General features: G+C 53.4%; 1 protein-coding gene across 1 annotated transcript in view; it reads right to left on the minus strand.

The window, feature by feature from the left end:
* Window positions 1–4,073: 4,073 nt before the first annotated feature.
* Window positions 4,074–18,336, minus strand: part of Grk3 (G protein-coupled receptor kinase 3) — a 62,971-nt gene continuing 48,708 nt past the window's right edge. Inside the window, exons 15-20 of the mRNA XM_078036698.1 lie at window positions 15,777–15,843; window positions 14,221–14,316; window positions 10,686–10,848; window positions 8,456–8,592; window positions 6,241–6,354; window positions 4,074–5,370 (exon numbers count right to left, since the gene is read on the minus strand). Of these exons, the coding sequence (XP_077892824.1) occupies window positions 5,209–5,370; window positions 6,241–6,354; window positions 8,456–8,592; window positions 10,686–10,848; window positions 14,221–14,316; window positions 15,777–15,843 (739 nt within the window). The 3' untranslated portion in view covers window positions 4,074–5,208. The remainder of the gene's footprint in view (window positions 5,371–6,240; window positions 6,355–8,455; window positions 8,593–10,685; window positions 10,849–14,220; window positions 14,317–15,776; window positions 15,844–18,336) is intronic.

Raw genomic sequence — 18,336 nt, forward strand, 5'->3', positions numbered from 1 at the left:
CCACCTTGTTCTGAATAATGAGGAGGGAATAAGTCCCATTCAGATCTGCCTCCCCTAAAAACAGTTCTTAAAACACAACTTGCTGTGCATCTAGAAGAGCAAAGAACTGTCCATGGAAGTTGGCCTCCCAGGTGCAGAACCTGATGCCCAGGCAAGGTCAGGGCTGAGTGGGGGGCGGGGTGTCGGCCTGGGGGAGGAAGGCCAAGGTCACATCTCGGCTCCTGCAGGATCACCCTGGGGAAGGAGGGTGGACCCCAGCTCACCAGGGCCCTGGACAATGCCTGTTCCTGCTGCAGTTCTTGATGGTAGGACCAGTCAGTCCAGAAGAACACGCAGACGCCTTCTGAAGAGATGCCCACCCAGGGTGCTATTTGCATGGGTTTGATTTTTATTAAAACAGAAAAGACCACCATTTCTTTAAATAGCAAACTATACAGATAAAAAGGGAAGAAGTGATATGGATGAACACAAACTAATAGATTCAATAAATAACATAAAATTCTCTTGTGCTACAATAGAACTCTTGTTTCATATATATTTGGAGTTCAGTGAACTGTTAACCCAGTAGAAGCTGAACCAATTACAATTAGCTAAAACATAGAAAAATACAATTTAACAATACAACTAAAAAATGCCCCGTGTTTAGCTGTAAACCACATAAAAGACATACCATAGAATATAGTCAGTGAAGAGAAGAGAAATGAAGTCTCAGGTCCTTTGTCCTGTGAATACACAACTGGAAGTATTTTGCTATTCTCTACCCTGATGTCAAAGACCTTTTATATTTAGGACAAAATTAAAGATGGAGGCAGCCTGGCACGGTGGCCCACGCCTGTCATCCCAGCAGCTCAGGAGGCTGAGGCAGGACGATCTTGAGTTCAAAGCCAGCCTCAGCCATAGCGAGGCCCTGAGCAACTCAGTGAGGCCCTGTCTCTAAATAAAACACAAAATAGGGCTGGGGATGGGGCTCAGAGGTCGAGGGCCCCTGAGTTCAATCCCTGGTGCCCAAAACAAACAAACAAAACAGATGGAGGCGGAGTTGACAGTTTTCAGAGATGACCTTGAGACTGTTGGATGGTGGAGTGGTAGCTCTACTCTATGAACTTGAGTTACCTTGGAAAAGAAGGATTTCCCCCTGTGTATTCCTGATGGGTGCACATGCTTTTAACCCCTTTCTGTAGATTTCTGTTTGTTGGTAATAATTAATAATAATAGTAATTTAATGTTAAAGCTTTTATCAATTCCACAGCTGGGTCAGGAACACAGCTCCTCCTTCTAGAGCCTGCACGATCCCAAAGGAGGGGACGTCCCTGTCACTGTAAAAGAAGAGGTCTTTGAGGACAAAGAAAATCTGAAGTGCATCATGACCTGAGGGAAGCCGGGAGTCCCGTTTTAAAGTCTCACTTTCACTCTTTCTAGAGCAAATCTTTTTTTTTTTTTTAAATATGGGGTCTGGATTAAGAAAATTCACCATAACATGAATGTAAGCCATGGCGCTCGCAAGTGGGCCTTCCGTGAGAAGGGGTAGTCACGCTCCATCTCCAGGAAAACTTAAACTACTAAAGATCCCTTTATAGGGAAATGAGTGCGGCACCAACGGTCCCCGGGTTGACCAGAACGTCACTGGATCTGTAATGACGTCCCCAACTGACCAATGCAATCACGGCGATGGGGACACCACGTCCCCACTGCCCAGGGCTGCAAACTGCACATGGAATGTTGGGGTGACAGAGACGTCTGGTGCTGCTCGGGGTCTGGGGCCAAGGGCAGCAAGTGGGTGTCCTCGGAAAGTCCCGCTAGGCAGCAAGTGGCCTCATGCTGCAGTTAGCAGCTCCAGCCTCCGAAACGAAGTGACCGTTGTGTTCTGTAAGAGGACCCACCTGGCACCCGCTTGGCGCTCCGTGGTGTCGGTGGCCCACCTCCCTCTGTGGCCTCCTCCCCACAGAATCCTCCTGCCACAGGCCCCGAGGATGACTGGATTCATCCTGTGTCTGGGAGGGACACAGACGCCTCCCTGAATGTGACTGAGCCCAGAATTCCTAGGAGTAAACCCTACGAGGCTGACGGACACCACCACGTCTCAGAGCATTTCTGTAGATTTACATCACGGCAAAAGGCCCACGCTCACGCTCAGAGAATTGTGTTTTCTCTTCCATCATGTTAACATTTTGAAATAATTATTTGAAAAATCATTGCCACTGAGAAGTGTCAAATGTTGTATTGAACTGGCCCGGCTACGGATTCTGAGACGAAAAAATCGGGGTGGGGGAGCCCCACTTTGCTCTTTAGTAGCAGTGTCAGCTACTGATCAACAACATGTTTCATGGCCGGGTGGCCTCAGCACAATTGCTTCCAACAGCCACGTGGCATCTGTCAGACTGCACACCAAGCTCACTCTGGGTAATTGGCCACAGGCCTTGTTTGCGGCCTGCCTGAGCCGGGTGCTTCCTTCCTGGGAGAGCCTCGTCCTGCCCAGGGCCCCCTTCTTTTTTTTGATACCAGGGATTGAACCCAGAGGAGCTTTACCACTGAGCCCCGTCCCCAGCCCTTTGTATTTTTTTATTTAGAGACAGGGTCTCGCTGAGTTGTTAGGCCCTCACTAAGTTGCTGAGGCTGTCCTTGAACTCGCAATCCTCCTGCCTCGGCCTCCTGAGCTGCTGGGATGACAGGCGTGTGCACAGCGCCTGCCTGGCCCCTTCTTTGAATGCACAGAATTTGAAACTCTATAGTGTTGATGAACTGACAGGGGACTGCGTACTTTGTATTCATGGGGGAAACAGAAACCAATTTCAAGAAGTTTTGCTGAAAAATCTTCCTTAAACACAATTGAGAAGGAAACACAGTGAGCAACAAGGACGTGAGGGGACACATGTACCCGTGAATGTGGTAAGTTAAGAATAAACTTGGAATAGCAAAAGTTTCTAATTTATTCTGTACGTGTTACATAGCAGCTCAAAGCAACCTGTTATTTTTAGGCTTTGCTACTGATTCTTTTTTGAAATATGAAATCGAGGCTTATTATAGCATAATTTTATAAAAATAATAGCAACCTCGATTGTTTTCCTTGACAATGTTCAAAACATTGCAACTATAGATATCTAAATTTCTAAAGTAATGAGAAAACCTGGGCTGACTTTTGTCCCAGTGTGGGAAGGACCAAATATCTAGGAATTCATCTACACTCTCAAAACTTCCAAGACAGCAGGCCCTGGGGTGCCTGATCTGGGGAGAGCAGCGCCCTCAGGAGGAGTGCTTCAGGACCCTGCGCCACCGGCTCACAGCGGCTGGAGCTGCTCGTTCAGGACTGGGACCCCTGGGTGCACGTCCTGTGTCCACACAGACCGCATGGAGCCGGGAGGGTGAGGGTGTGCTGGGGCAGGAAGGGCTCTGGGGTACTTTCCAGAGCACGTTTCTTTTCTGAAAGGCAAAGACCCAGAGCAAGACCATGTTTCTGAAAGAGGTGCAGACTGGCAGGTCTCACAGCAAGCAGGGGAAGCCACACCATCCTCCTGAACCATGTGGCGTGGATGCCACCCAGTGTGACGTGTACAAGATGAACCCAGCCCTGACAGTGGCAGGGCGCCCCCTCCTGCGGTGGCCCGTTAGCCTGGAGCCCCCTCCTGCGGTGGCCCGTTAGCCTGGAGGAGGTGCTGGGCCCGGGAACTCCGCATCCAGGCCAGCTGCAGCCAACCCGGCTGGGAGGACGCCCTCCCCCTCAGGGCGACAGCTGAGCCCCGTTTTGGCAGTGTGGAATGTGCTCCTTTTAAACAGAATCCGGGGCTCTTCTACCCTCTCAAGGAGGGCGGTGGGGTGTGTGGCGCCCTCCTCCGCCCTGCCAGCAGCAGACAGCCACCCGTGCCACCTGAAACCCCCGCCCGGAGCCCAGGTGGATAAAAACCCCAAACTGCTGGCCCAGGTCCCCCAGGCGCACAGCAGACCCTCCAGAAGGTGATCTACTCAGCTCCCAAATGACCTCGTGGAAGGACGCCCTGACCTTCCCAGGGCCTGTGTCACAGAAAGGTGAAAACAAAGGTTTGGAGCCACTAAAAATATCAAGGACAGGATACAAGAGGTCAAGACGACAAGTTATTTATATTGTTAGTAATTAAGTTAAGACATACAGTGAAACTACCCAGGAACTGACGAATGTGTGGACTTTGGAAAGGACTTTGTGGCCTGGGGGACTTTGCTGGTTCTGTCACCAGCATTTATTGGGGGCGTCAACAGGCATGGAGGGGTGGGGACGAAACACTGGGGAGGAGGCTGCTGGGTCCTTGCTGCTGGATGGTGGGCCCCAACCCAGAGAGGCCAGTGCAGAGGGACCCACCACCATGGGACAAGAGAGTCCCTAAACAGCCACCTCCCATGCTTGTTCCTCAGCATTTTTTCAAATAAAAATCACCTCAAATTACGCTCAAGGTGAAGCAGCGGGATTCCCTTCCTCCTCTTACACATAACGGCTGACCACTTCTCAGGGTCAGGCAGAAGGTTCCAGAACCACGGTGTCCTACGGGGGCTCAGGGTGGACTCCAAGCCAGCTGTAGCCAGGGTGCTTGTGACCTGGGCACCCAGAGGTGTCCCACTGCTGCCCTGGTCCCCAGTCTGTCACCTCACTACTCTCCCTGGGAACACCAGGGACCCTCGGGGGGCTGGCAAGTGAACCCGCTTTGCCACCCCCACCTGCCCGCGGCCCCTGGAGCAGGAGCGTCTGGGGCCGGTTCTCCAGTGCGCAAGGGACGCGCTCCGCAGCCCCCTACCCCGGCCCTGGGACATTGGAGCCAGCATCTCCGACAGCAGAGCCCGGCCACCGCAGGGCACCCGGCCCCCAGGACTGGGGACCTCCAGGGCCCCCGGGGAAGTCTGAGATGTCTGACATCAGACTGAAAAGTAAGTGCCGAGTAGGGATGTTTCAGTTCCAGCTTGGAGGTACCAAAATAAGTTGTCTAGCAAAGAAAAGGAGCTTGTGTCCTCAGTAGTCTCCAGTGCGGGCCAGCACCACTTGGTGGCGCAGGGTCGGCCGCGCTTGGAGAGGTCCAACTCCCTTTGGGGGCATCTGGCGCCCGCCTGGGGCCTCCTGGCGGCGGATGAAAGGTCCCAGCGCCCGACACCTCCGCCACAGCCTGGCACGTCCGCACGGACCCCAGGCTCCGCCCCACGTGGAGAGCCGGCGTGGCCTCCCGGAGGCCCTTGTCTCTCCAGCTCTCGCAGCTACAGGCCATTGCTGCTTCTGTGGCACAGCGGGGGCTTGGAGAGCTCCACCAGGCTGGCCCGAGGCCTGTTGAGGAACTTGGGTGCGCGGCGCAGCAGCCGCTGGGCCTCGGTGAAGGTCTCAGTCAGCTCCTTCTTCCACTGCGCGAACTCGGGGTCGCTCTGCAGGGAGACAGGAAGACGGGCTGGGACAGGTCCACCCACCCTGCCCACAGCCTCTGGAGGTGACCTGGAGCCTGCCGGGGCGTGCCCCTCAGTGCCTACTCTGCGCCACCTCTCCAGACACTGGGCCTACAACCCTCATCCAGAGCCTCTAGCAGAGAGAGGGGAGGCCAGCTTCCTGGAGCAGCCCCAGCAAAGCAAAGGGCTTCAGTTCAACAACCGTGGTGGGCAGCAGATGGGGAGGGGCCCCGCAGGCCAACGCGCACCTTCACGGGCGAAAATTAGCAATGAGGTTATTAAGGTGCGCCTTGGGGTCTACCCCTTGTTTATCTCCTGGAACACGATCTGGAGCCCCCAACCCCCAACACACACAGCGCACCAGAGCAAACAGTGTTCAGGAATGAAACCTGGGCCACACAACTGGAGGGCAAAGAGCATCGCCCCTTAGAGAAGTCTGAGCCTTTTCTGAAAGGCAAAGACCCAGAGCAAAACCATATTTTTGAAAGAGGTGCAGACTGGCAGGTTTCACAACAAGAAGGGGAAGCCACACCATCATCATAAACCATCACGTGAACATGTGAACTTCAACCTCAAACATGCTGGCAGGTCAGACCTACAACCTCAGGTCCCGTAGAACTCCACCCCCCACAGAGTCTGGGGGGTTTCCACATAAGGTCACCAAATTCAGGTATTTCCTCCTTCTGTTTTCAAATATTTTCTTTTTTGAACTACCTGTTGATTTGGTGGACACCTGGCTCAGTTTCTAAGTGCCGCAGGACCCTGAGGGGCACCCTGGTGCCCGGCGGCCAGCTGTGCTGGGTGCCAAGCAGTGGCTCAACCTTCACCCGAGAGATAAGGAGCCGCACTCACCTCACACTGCAGGACAAACTGTTTCCCTCCTTTTATTCTGAACAAAATGCACTTTTTGTCTTTAATCTGAGTTTCTTCCACGGAGAGGATTTGTTCCATGGTCAGTAGATTTTGCTAACCATAAAAACAAAATAAATAAAGAAAAGTTATTCCCAGTATTGCATGATTTTTTAAATTTATTAAATGAATAAGTGATGATACCAAGAACCCAGAACAGGTCCAAAAAAAAAGGAAAAAGAGAAGCAGCGTTTTTCTTTCTTTGATGATGTTCTAGAACTGAAGGGGAAATGGCTACAAAGGACAAGCAGGAAAATCCAAATGATAATGTCTCAAAGAAAACCGCAAAGAAAGCAATGCTTCTACCAGGCCAAGGGGAGCGCAGCCCGCCACAGAACTGATCTGGGAGGAGGGCGGGTCAAGCTGTGAGGGAAGTCCCCGAGCCTAGCCTAAGGCTTACAGCAACTCAGGAAAGGCCTGGCGATGTCAGATGCTATCAAAATGGCACTGCAGATACAGGTGACAGCCTTCAGAGATTGTCACACTGGGTGTACAGCATTGCTGCACACGGCAAAGGCTATGCGTGAGTTCCTTACCATTTTGTGTTTTTTGGGGTAAATACTCCAAGAATCCTAAATGAGAAACAATAGCGTCATAAGCTCCCGAGTTCCCCTTCTCCTTGGTCCTCACCAACCCCGCCCTGTGCTCTGCAGCTGCTCAGGAGAGCACTGGGGGCGACCTTTCAACACCAAGGTCAGCTCGCGCATCCCAGGTTGAACACAAGAAGTCGAGTCTTTAATTTTTCAAATATCCTGAAAAGTGGGGCAGCTTCCTTCCCATGTGCACAACAGTGTCAGTGAACAGAGGCCCAGTGCCCCCTTACCTGGGGACGGCCTGAGCTCTGGGGCCACCTCCACCAGCACTGCACCTGTGTCCTGTGTGACTCACAGCCCCAAAGATCTCGTCAACTAGATCCTTGCTGTTAGTTTTTTAAAAAGGGCTTCTATGGTTCAAAAAATTGTGAGAGCCTGTTTATTTTTTATTTTATTTTTTTTTAAATATTTATGTTTTAGTCGTAGTTGGACACAATACCTTTGCTTTATTTATTTTTATGTGGTGCTGAGGATCGAACCCAGGGCCTTGCACGTGCTAGGTGAGCGCTCTACCACTGAGCCACAACCCCAGCCCTGCCTGTTTATTTTTTTAAAACAATGTGGTTTTTGCAATCCCAGCCATTCATATTTAAATGGCAACTTCCACCCAGGGATTCCAAAGCACCCTCCGAGTGGAAGGTAAGATCAGGGCCTACTGTGCTCCACACCGACTCCACGACTCCACGGGGAGTGGTGGCAGCCGTGTTCTGATCTCCTAATACATAATGATGTTTCTGACACCCAGGACCATCTCCCGCTTACAGTGACAGACGTGCCCTCCCTGGGAGCAGAGGGCAGGCCTTCACCCACCGCTGGCTCCTTTCCTGGCCATCAGCACACAGGAGGAGCTTAATAAATGCTGCCTGACCTGCCAACAGGTACAGAGTGGAGCAGAGACTTCTTTCCCTCTTACACTCATTGCCCATCAGCTCCACGGAGAACCCAAGAGCACAGCATATCTTCCTGTCCCTAAACGAGGGCCACCTGCAGACTCCACGGGGGCAGACAAGAGGGAGTGTGGTCTGGTGACCTCGTCTCTGTGCCCAGTGTTGTGGGTGACATTTCATTTGACCTGACGTGGGGAGAGGCGGGAGGCCTGGGTGGATGTGGGTTTGAAAGCTCTCCAGTGACGCTGTCCAGCTGTGTCCCTGCCACACCCTGCCCCTCTGAGCCCTGTTTCCTGTCCACAGGGGGAGGGTCCGACCTTCAGAAGCTGCTAACAGACTGAGACGTCTTTGTTGCACAGCAGCGGGCCTCAGATGACCAGCAGGAATGACAGCAGGCGTGGTGACTGCCATTTCCCCCACTTCACGGGTGAGGCGACAGCCCAGTCCCCACCTCTGCCTCTGGGTTTCCTCTGGACACCTTCCATGTTCAGGCACTACTAGGTCCTTCCTTGACTGGGCTGGACTTGGGGGCTGGAGGAGAGAGTGTGGACGCCCCAGCCTCATGCACATGAGCTGGAGGACACCCCGGCGTGCGGAGGAAGCTAGGAGACCCACCAGGGACCTGAGCTCATCTGACGCAGGGGTGCACAGCACAGGCGCCACCTGCCCCCGACTCACCCGGGACTCGCCTTCTCCCCTCCACTCGAGTCTGTTGGGAAAGAGGTAGAAGTAGCGGCGCTGCCACTGCGTGAGGAACGGGTTGCCCAGCTTCAGCATGTAGCCGTGCAGGAGGCAGTCCTTGCCCAGCGCGTAATCTGCAGGGAGACGAGCGAGTGTGGGGCGGCCGCGCAGCCGGGGGCGGCCATCCCCTCTGGGAGGGCAGAAGGCGTCGGTGGGAGATGGAGCTCTCCATCAACACACCTCAGCTGCGCTGGGCTGGCCCAAGGACGGGCGTCTCCTCGGCCATCCCCACCAACACACTAAATGACACTTCTCCACACTCTTCAGTCAGACCCGTGACGTGCATGGACTGCTCAGAGGGGACAAAGTGGGTTCCCAGACCATCTCTGTCCCTGCTGTGTGTGTGTGCAGGTGGTGAGGAGAGGAGCACATCCACACCCCTGTCCTCTGTGGGATGGGAAGGTCCCTCCCCTCTTCCTTTCATTATACAGGTGACACTAGAGGGGGCCTTTGTCACCCAGGTCAGCAGTCAGTCATGGGCAGTCCCTTCGTGAGCCGGGGCTAAGCTTCTTCGTCAACGTGTGGCTGTGCAGAGACCATCCACCCGGCTGTGGACTCTTACAGGGGAATCTGGAGCCTTGGTCGGAGCCCTGGGGACCCTGACATGGCTCACAGGCTGAGGTCTCCTTCCTCAAGCAACCATCTGGCAAAGGCCCAGGGCTGGGCATGTCCAGGGAACAGGAAGGACTAAATCCTGCCCTGGTGAGCTTAGTCCAGTGACAGGTGTAGAAATAGACAAAGGAGCCACCCCCCTGCCGTGTCCCCACAGCAGGAGGGGCAGGAGCAGGTGGGGAAGGACACAGAGGGCCAGGGCCGGCGTCTCTGCAGCCACCACTCTGAGCAGAACAGCGCTTGGTTTTCAGAATGTGTCTAAATCCCAACGTGGTGTTTGTTCAGAGAGCTCAAGCTGGACTCTGCTTTTCTGTGAAGGTGACTTCTGAGGTGGCCAACCAAGGTGACAGATTACTAAGGACATATGTATGAAGATGAACTCATGATTTGTCAGATGATGATGGTTCTGATGCAAACAATTCGCTTCCACAAGGTCACCTGGGCAAGGGTGCTTTCCAGATCCTAGGACCATCAGGGCCCTCCATCCAGCAAAAGACCGATGGTATACTTTTTAGGGTAAAACCTGCCATGGTGACGGTGTCCCAGTATGATCCCCAGGGACCAGCTCTCTAAGGACTAGTGTATACAGCAGGCCATGGCCCTGTGGAGCTGAGGCGTGGAGGCAAAGCCCTGTGGATTCACGTAGGAAAGTCTCCAGGAGACAAGGACGCAGCTGGCTGTCCTAAGTAGGCGAAAAATGCCCCAGGGAAGGAGTCCACTGAGACCACTGGATCCTCCAACAGGGGGCCTCCAGCCAGCTGCCGTAACATAGAGGGGAAGCACCCTCAGTCCCTCCTAAATGCCTGCAAGGTCACCCTAGGGCTTCAGCGTCAATGTCAAACAAGATGTGTCTTACCTCAATCATCAACTACAGTACATGCAAACAACCCAACTAAATGAGATCTTGGAAAAATAAGAGTTACAACGTTCAGCGAATCAAGGATGATTGACAAGTTCATTTAGTGTTTGTTGTTAGGTTTTCTATTGAAATCCTAATAGGGCACCTGATTTTTTAAACGAAAAGGCACACTTTGGCTGTTCTTGAATGCGGTTTGTACCACAGATGTATTTACACGCTTATCTCTCTTGACAGGTGGCATGCCAAGCCCAGTCCCCTGCCGGGACCAGTCACAAACTCTATGGGGCTGGTACCTGATGGGAACATGACCCTTCCTCAAGTGCCATCACAGACCCGGGGTCTCCAGGTGCTGACGCAGGGCATGAAACCTTGTCCAGGCCTCTGTGACTGGGCAGGGCACTCAGGTAGGCTGGCCCTGCCCACATGGGCGTGTCCCTCTTCCGGGAAGAGCCTGTCAGGCCAGAGGCCCGTGGAGAGGTCCTGCTCACTGTGCCCGGGCTTCCCTGAGGACCGAGCCTGGGACGCTGTTTCTTTAGGGGCTCTGGAATACCACCCCGATCGCCTCCAACACACGTGAAGCTACCGTGACGCTGGCCACTGTTTTTTTTTTTTTTTCCTTTGTTGGAAAACACACGTGACTCAATGCTTTCCCAATAACCCGTGGAGACCCGCCCCGGGAGCTGCATGGCCTCTCACCTTCCTCGTGGCCCAGCTGCTTGTTCTTGGCCCTCTTCCTGGCCTCCGCCTTGTCCGTGTCTGCGTTGACGGCTTCGTAGACGGTTTCTGTGACTTCCTGCTGCCAGCGCTCGGAGATGACCAAGGGGAAGTTCCTGTAGAGCTCCTGGTCGCAGTCCAGCAGCTGCCAGGTTAAGAAGCCAAGACATTTATGAGTTAGCGCTTAGACATCCGTGGTGGCCCCGGCACAACCGTATCAGGGAGGTGACAGGAAGACCCACTGCAGGAGGAAGGGGGTTGGGCCCCCTCTACGCCAGCTTCATGACGTCTGTGCAGCCGAAAACCAACCTGATGTACAGGTAGGTTCTGACACCAAGTGCCCCTGTGACTGCAGTGAGGGCACCTTGTTTATAGAGTAGGAAAATAGTCCATGTAATTCTAGAGGTCACGATAAGGGCAAAGCCAAGAAGGTCCCAACCTACCATAGGTTCATCTGAAAAGTTACACACAAGGTAATGTAGGCTGAATTCGCCATTCTTTCCATGAACTTTCCAACTAATTAAACACTATGAACATACATAGAGGCATTAAGCCCAAGATATTCGTGGAGAGTTTAGGCAACACAGCCTGTAAGAGTTGCTGTGATAAAAATTACACGTTAACGATAGCATTTTTGCTTCCAGTTATTCAAAATTCTTCCTTCTGCCCTCTAAGAGAGGCTGCACTTTGAAAATAAGCCAAGATCCTGGTGCAGAGGATGCCTGTAATCCCACCAACTCCAGAGGCTGAGGCAAGAGGATCTAAGGTTCGAGGCCAGCCTCAGCAATTTAGTGAAGCCCTAAGCAACTCAGTAAGACCCTGTCTCAAAATAAAAAAAGGCTGGAGATGTGGCTCAGTGCTCAAGTGCCCCTGTGCGCCCCCCCCCCCCAAAAATTTATCATGTCCTTGAGCTATGGTGTAGGGGGTGGCAGAGTACAATTTGAGAGGAGCAGCCCGGGTCTGGTGAGAAGCACAGTTCTCTCTAGAGTCCGAGTTCCTTACTCCTTTGTCTGAGAAACAAGAAGGGGATAAGCACTGCAGCAGGCAAGCTCTTTAGAAGGGAAAGAGAGACCTGGTGGGCCGAGTGCGCCCCACACCCCGGACTGGGGCACGGTCTGTCCGTGTGCCTGACTGTGCTGCCGGGAAGGCACCCCCACTCCCACACCCCTGGCTGGCAGGGCCCCTTCCTGCTGTCTTCACACCTCCAAACTAAGCACAGTTGTTCTTAGCGTGAGGAGGGGCAAGTGGCACCTGGGGTGAGGATGTGCCTCTGAGAGTGAGGGCAGGGGCGGCAGTGCCACCACGCCAGGCCCCACGCTCCCTCCGAGCGGCTGCCCTACAACAGCCAGCCCTGCTCTGTGGATGCACGGTGCACCTCCTAGGCCTTCCCCAAGCCTCCATCCTGGGACCCAGCCCCACTGCTCAGCAGGACTTAGAGGAGAGCTGAGGGCGACCTGAGGTGAGGGGAGGAGCCTTCTGTGAAGAACAGAGCAGTGGGGGGAGGGGGCTGCTTCCCACAGGTGGAGAAGCCAAGCTCCTGAAGACCACGGGGTGCCATGGGACGCTCCATCCGGCTGCGCCCGAGCTCCTCCGCCCAGCCTCGTTCCCACACAGGCTCCTCCCACCCAGCCTCATTCCCGCACAGGCTCCTCCCTCCCAGCCTCATTCCCACGCAGGCTCCTCCCCCAGCCTCGTTCCCACACAGGCTCCTCCCTCCCAACCTCATTCCCACACAGGCTCCTCCCCCAGTCTCATTCCCACACAGGCTCCACCCTCCCAGCCTGGTTCCTACACAGTTTCCACCTCCCCCTGCGCTCTCCCCTGAAGCCGCAGCGCTAGCAGCCACTAGCTTGCCATAAAGGCTGACCGTGGGCCCGGGGCTTGGACGGGTCATCCCACCGTCCTGGAGAAAGCCAACAATGAAGCCACGCGCTTTACCGGTGGGTAAGCCACGGCTCGGGGCTGGGACGGCCTGAGTCCATTCAGCTGAGAGTGGCAGCTTCACACCAAGTCTGCAGAGTCCGGTTTATAGAAAGTTTCCGTCAGAGGATCTTTCATGTGAAAAATTTGTCTGGGCTTCCACATGATAGCAGCTTTAATTTAATTTTGACGGACAGTGGCATATCTGATGACAGAATTCTATTGTGACAGCTGCTCCTTTTAAATAGTGGCTCCGGGACGGGTTCCGATGGGTCACACTGTAGACGCAGCCCAGTGGGGGCAGGCCTGGGCATGCCGGCTGCTTCCCGGGGAGCCCAGGGTCGCAGACCTCAGAGGGGTGCCTCTAAGCTGCTGGATCACTTCACACCATCCACACCCTGTGGCCTTGGCCCCTGGTCTTCCGGCACCTCACCTCCTCCTCCTAGGGGCTGATCCTGTGGACATCCCAGCTCCGCCCTCCTCTCCTGGAGCTGCCAGCTCTGACCACTTCTGTCCCCAGCTCGCCAGGCAGGTGGCCTTGGACTCTGCCCTCCTCCCCAGGGCCTCTGTACTTCTCTGGCCCTCTACCCACCACCTCTGTCCCTTCAGAGCTCCTGCCCGGCCATTGATTTCAGTCTTTGCTCTGCACCTGGCAGGTGTGTTTTGACAGTGTTGCTGCCTTCTGGAGGGGAAGGCACCTGGGGGACAAGGGGAGGTGCGTGGAGAAGAGCACATGGGAGGCAGCTAAGAGGAGGTGGCCTGGGATGGTGGGAAGAGCCTGGGATGAGCTATGGAGGCTCATAGGGGGCAGATGACAGTTTGATGCTAGTGACACACTGCGACTTAGCATCTTAAAGATGATGGTTTTCCTTGGTGTTCACATCTGTAATTATGACTTGTCTCTAGTTAGAAAAATGATGATGTGAACAGAAGCTTCAAAAATTCCAAGGATGATACAAAAAGCAGGGACTATGTCCTCTTTGAGTGACACAAGCAAATGGCCTGTGTTGGCACTCTCATCCCAGCCTGGGGACCCACCTGCATAGGAGAATTACGACGACTGAGCTCTGGCGCCAGGTGAGCTGGGCTGGATGTCAAGTTGTTTCTCTGGCTCAGGTTAATTGAAGTTTTATTTCAAACACAAATATTCCATATCAATCAACGATTTTGAGTTTGTCAAAATCAAAATTAGCAAGGCTTGGCATGGTGGCACATGCCTGTCATCCCGGCAGCTCGAGAGGCTGAGGCGGGAGGATGGCGAGTTCAAAGCCAGCCTCAGCAACAATGAGGCACTAAGCAACTCAGTGAGACCCTGTCTCTAGCTAAAACACAGAATAGGGCTGGAATGGGGCTCAGTGGTGAATGCCCCTGAGTTCAAGCCCCAGGACCTAATAAAAAACAAATAAAATTAGCAGTACAAAGAAAGCTTTTATGGTGTCTGTCTAAGGTAGGTCTTTGACTTGTACATATGTCAACTACGTAGAGATTCACTTGTAGGTGACATTCTACAACCATGCTAGAGCAATCGCTAAGTTTGATGGACACTCAACAGAAATTCTCTCCACCCCAAACCAGAAGGCAGCCAGCACCCGCATACCTTAATACCTTTGGTGTCCTCTTCATCAAAAGAGCCAATGTCGAAGGCATCCGCAGCATTGACCTCTCCCCGGGGAGGGATGAGGGGTGGTGGGTACTGAAAGAGGCAAGGAGGCGGGTTCCCTTATCAGCTGCCCTTGGCGGCCCCCTCCCCTCCCAGCAGTCTGTGTCAGGAGCTGAGTGAAGTCACCCTGCTGCATTCTGAGCAGCACTAAAGCCACGTGCATTCACACAAGGATCTGCACTGAGCAGCCCAAGGGAACAGCCAAGTCTCAGGGGGAAAAAAAAAAAAAAAAAGACCTTCAAGTCTTAAAACATTTTTAAATATAATGAAGTCTCTAGACTGCACACCCCCACCCCCCACTCAGCCTCTAGAAAGCAGGTTCCTCAGAGGATGCAGTGTACCTCTTGGTCACCGGAGCCACAACCTACCACCCAGCGCCTGCAGAAGCGCCAAGCTCTAACACCTGTAGGTGTCGCCCAGGTGAGTGGCCATGCCCAGATTCTGTCTTCAGGACCAACCAGTCAGGGTGTGCTTCCCACAGAAGGAACACCCCTCTGCAGTTCGCATTCATGCAGAAACTGCCAATCACATAAGAATAAAATATATTCTTAAAAATATACTTTACTTGGGGTTTTCCTATATCAATGAGATATAATGAAGCTTAAAATAAGGAAACGGGGCTGGGCCATGGCTCAGGGGTGCAGCCGTGCCTAGCATGGGGGAGGCCCTGGGTTCCATCCCCAGCATCACAAGAAATGTTTTTAAAAGAATAAAAAAACAAGGGAATTGTGCTGATATACAATCATGCTAATTCTTAAACTAAGTGGTTCTGGGCCAGAAGATATATATAAGTTTATGCCAAAAGTTTCTCCTATATTTTTACAGAAGTCTATGTAAAACTAAGGAAAAAAAAACTATGTAAAATTAAGAAATCAAGCAGATGGGCCAAAACTAAAATGTCTCAATTATATGGACATTTGAATTAGCTACATAACAGCTCTATCTTATCTTTAATTAGTTCATAGAGGAGATATTTTTGAAATTTATAAATAAAGTTGTCCCCCATTATCTGAGGATTGGTCCCAGGAACCCCCTGCACACCCAGATCAGCACATGCCTGAGACCCTGATGTAGAATCACAGGTATTTGCCTAGGACCTGCCCATCTCCTCCTGGATACTGAGCTATCTCTAGATGATGCAATCCCCAGTACAGTGTAAGTGCTATGTGAATTGTTGCTACACTAGGTTGTTTGGGGAAAATCTAATAGGGAAAAAAATCTGTGCATATTCCATATGGATGCAATTTTTCTTCCTGTCTTCCATCTGTGGCTGGTTGAGCCTGGGGACGGCAGGGCCAACCCAAAAAGCAAAATGAAGAGTGAGTTGTTGTCCCAAAGGGGGTCAGCCAAGGGCAACACCCGGGTGGCAGAGCTCTGTGGACACAGGAAGCCAGGGTAGGGACCAGGTCCAGGAAGCTAGCAATGAAGAGAGGCAGAGCCGGCAGAGCGGGCAGAGCGCAGAGGCCGTGGCACCAGGGCCTGGGCGTGAGTACCTTCTGCAGGTAGACGTGCTGCCAGTCGATGCCCTTGAAGAAGCCATGTCCTTTCACCTCCTGGGCACTGGGGAAGAGAGGGTCCTAAAGGTGGTGAGTATGCACTGGAGATGGGAGAGGAATTTTACAACATGCCCGAGTGAGCACAGCTTTTCAGGATGGCAAGTAAGGACGCTTCTCTCAGAGCAGCACAGGGAATGCCGTGACCTTCAGAAAGGCCTCGGGCTGTACCTGGAGCCTGTCCATGTGACCACTCATGGCCCGCCCACACCCCGCAGCACAGGTATAGGTGTGTGCACCTTAAAAGCAGAACAGTAGAGGACACACACATTCTACTTACCTGTCAATGGTGATTCTGTAGCCACAAGAACCTAGCTTAATAAGAATTAAATTGGAGATCTACACATTTAAGAAATTTATGGCCAATGTCTGCTGGTTGTGATAGGGAAAATGACAAGAAAATGATGATCTTAAGCAGCAAACATTGTCTTGGATGCAAACTAGAAATCTAGCGGTGGGGTGAGTGCTGAGCCCCTTCGTAAGCTGAAGAAACAAACTTCCTGAAGGTCATGGTCAAGATCTCCCTGACCCTCAGCACTTCTCTGTCCATCTGTACTACAGAGCCCAGACCGGTCTCAGCCACCCGCAAGGGCCTGCCCAGGCCCTGTGCGCCTTTGGTGATGTCACGTGACGACCAAGTCCTGTCTGCATGAGGCCTCGTGTCCAATGCCTGCCCAGCAGCCCCACGTGGACCATGCAGCAGGTCTGAGGCTGCTCTGCCGCCCCCAGGCCACACTCCTCCAACCTGAGCTGCCCTGCTGCCCCTCACTCCCTAGCTTCCCCGGGAACTCACGGCAAAATTCAGTGCCGCACCCCCCGTGACAAGGCCCAAGGGACCTGGCCAGGGCCACCTCTCGGATCCATTCTTCTACCCATCTCTTTCCTCCATCCTCAGCTTCTGCGACCCAGCCTTCCTGGCTTTTCTGAATTGCAGTCTGAGGCCCTCCCGCCCGAAGCCCTCGACCTACAAAGTTCCCCCACGTCCGCCCACCATGTCGCTTAAGTCATTCCTGGTCCTTTTCACAGCCTTTGTCCTCTCAGCGGTCTGTCTGCTGCCTCCGTCCCCACCCCGTGTAAGTGCCAAGTCCACCTGGGCCCTGCCCTGCGGAGGCAGGGTGGTGAGGCTGGCGCTCAGCGAGGGCTCAGGGGTCACCGAGTGGGGCGGGGTCCAGGTCACGGAGCTCTGGGCATGTCCACCAGAAGCCCTGGGGCTTTCTGCAGCTGTGTTGTGGTTGGTGCCTTGTCACTAGCCCTAGATGTAAGCTAGACAGGCTCCAGGTTTCCTCACATCCACTAGCAGCTGCCAAGGGACGCAGGGTTGGCCTCTGGATCAGCCTTGCCCCTCCCACAGACCCGAGGGACAGCAAAGCACAGAGAGGCAGACCCTCCCCAGAGGCGGCAGCCAGGGCCACCCGCTGGCAAGTGGGGGAGGGGACAGACAGCGGGGACTGGCCAAGCTATGGTCTTGGGGACGGAGCCTCGTGCTGACCTCCAGGCTCATCACAGAGGATGAGCGTATGTGAGACACAGGACTGGGACTCTGCCCGGGGACCCTTGGTGTGGACACAGCTGGACACCGGTACACAGAACCTCCTTCCCCACACCAAGCCCCAAGCACCTACAGCTGCCCTAGTGGGAAGGAAACCCCACATGGTTGGGATGTGAGGTGTCCCCCAAAGCTCATGTGTGAGATAATGCGAGAAGGCTGAGAGGAGAAGTGACCGGGCCATGACAGTCTTGATCCAATCAGTGATTAGTCCCCTGAAGGGATTAACTGAGTGGTGGCTGAAAGTGGGTGGGGGTGGCTGGAGGAGGGGAGTCTCTCTCTCTCTGCTTCCTGAGGATCACTCGAGCTACTTCCCTCTTCCACACTCTTCCACCATGATGTTCAGCTCACCTCCGGCCCCAAGGAATGGAGCCTGCTGTCTATGGACTGAGACCTTCAAAACCATGAGCCTCCAAATAAACTTCCTGCTCCACAGTTATTCTGGTGGGATCTTTTGGTCACAGCAGTGAAAAAGCTAAGACAATCGCTGAAAGATTCTACAGTCAAGAAACTAAACCTGTTACTGATCTTTCAAAATAATCAATAAAACGGTTGGAAATTTAAGTGATCAGAAAGTATAAGAAAGAGTCAAAGCAAAGATATGGATAATATATAAGATCAGGACCAGGGGACCATAGGGGACCAGCCTAGAAGTCCCAGCATCCAGCCAATGGACTTCTGGGAGAAATGGAGGAGCAGAAATGTTACGTAAGTTAAACAAGACTCTCCCCTAAGCTGAAGAGCATGAGTCTTTGAGAGCAAGCACCTGGCGTCAGGAACCATGGGAGTTCCATACCACAGGGGCTATTCACTTGTACTCAGTAAAGCAGAGTCTTCAGAGTTCTGGGGGGTTGCCAGTGACTGACTGTCCCGTGTCTGGCCTATATGTGAGTCATGTCTGTGGACAGCGGGAAGACAGTCTAGGTGAGACCCAGACACCTGGCCTCTCCTAGC

The sequence above is a fragment of the Ictidomys tridecemlineatus genome, unplaced genomic scaffold (assembly GCF_052094955.1).
Source record: "Ictidomys tridecemlineatus isolate mIctTri1 unplaced genomic scaffold, mIctTri1.hap1 Scaffold_454, whole genome shotgun sequence".
In the NCBI taxonomy this organism is placed as follows: Eukaryota; Metazoa; Chordata; class Mammalia; order Rodentia; family Sciuridae; genus Ictidomys; species Ictidomys tridecemlineatus.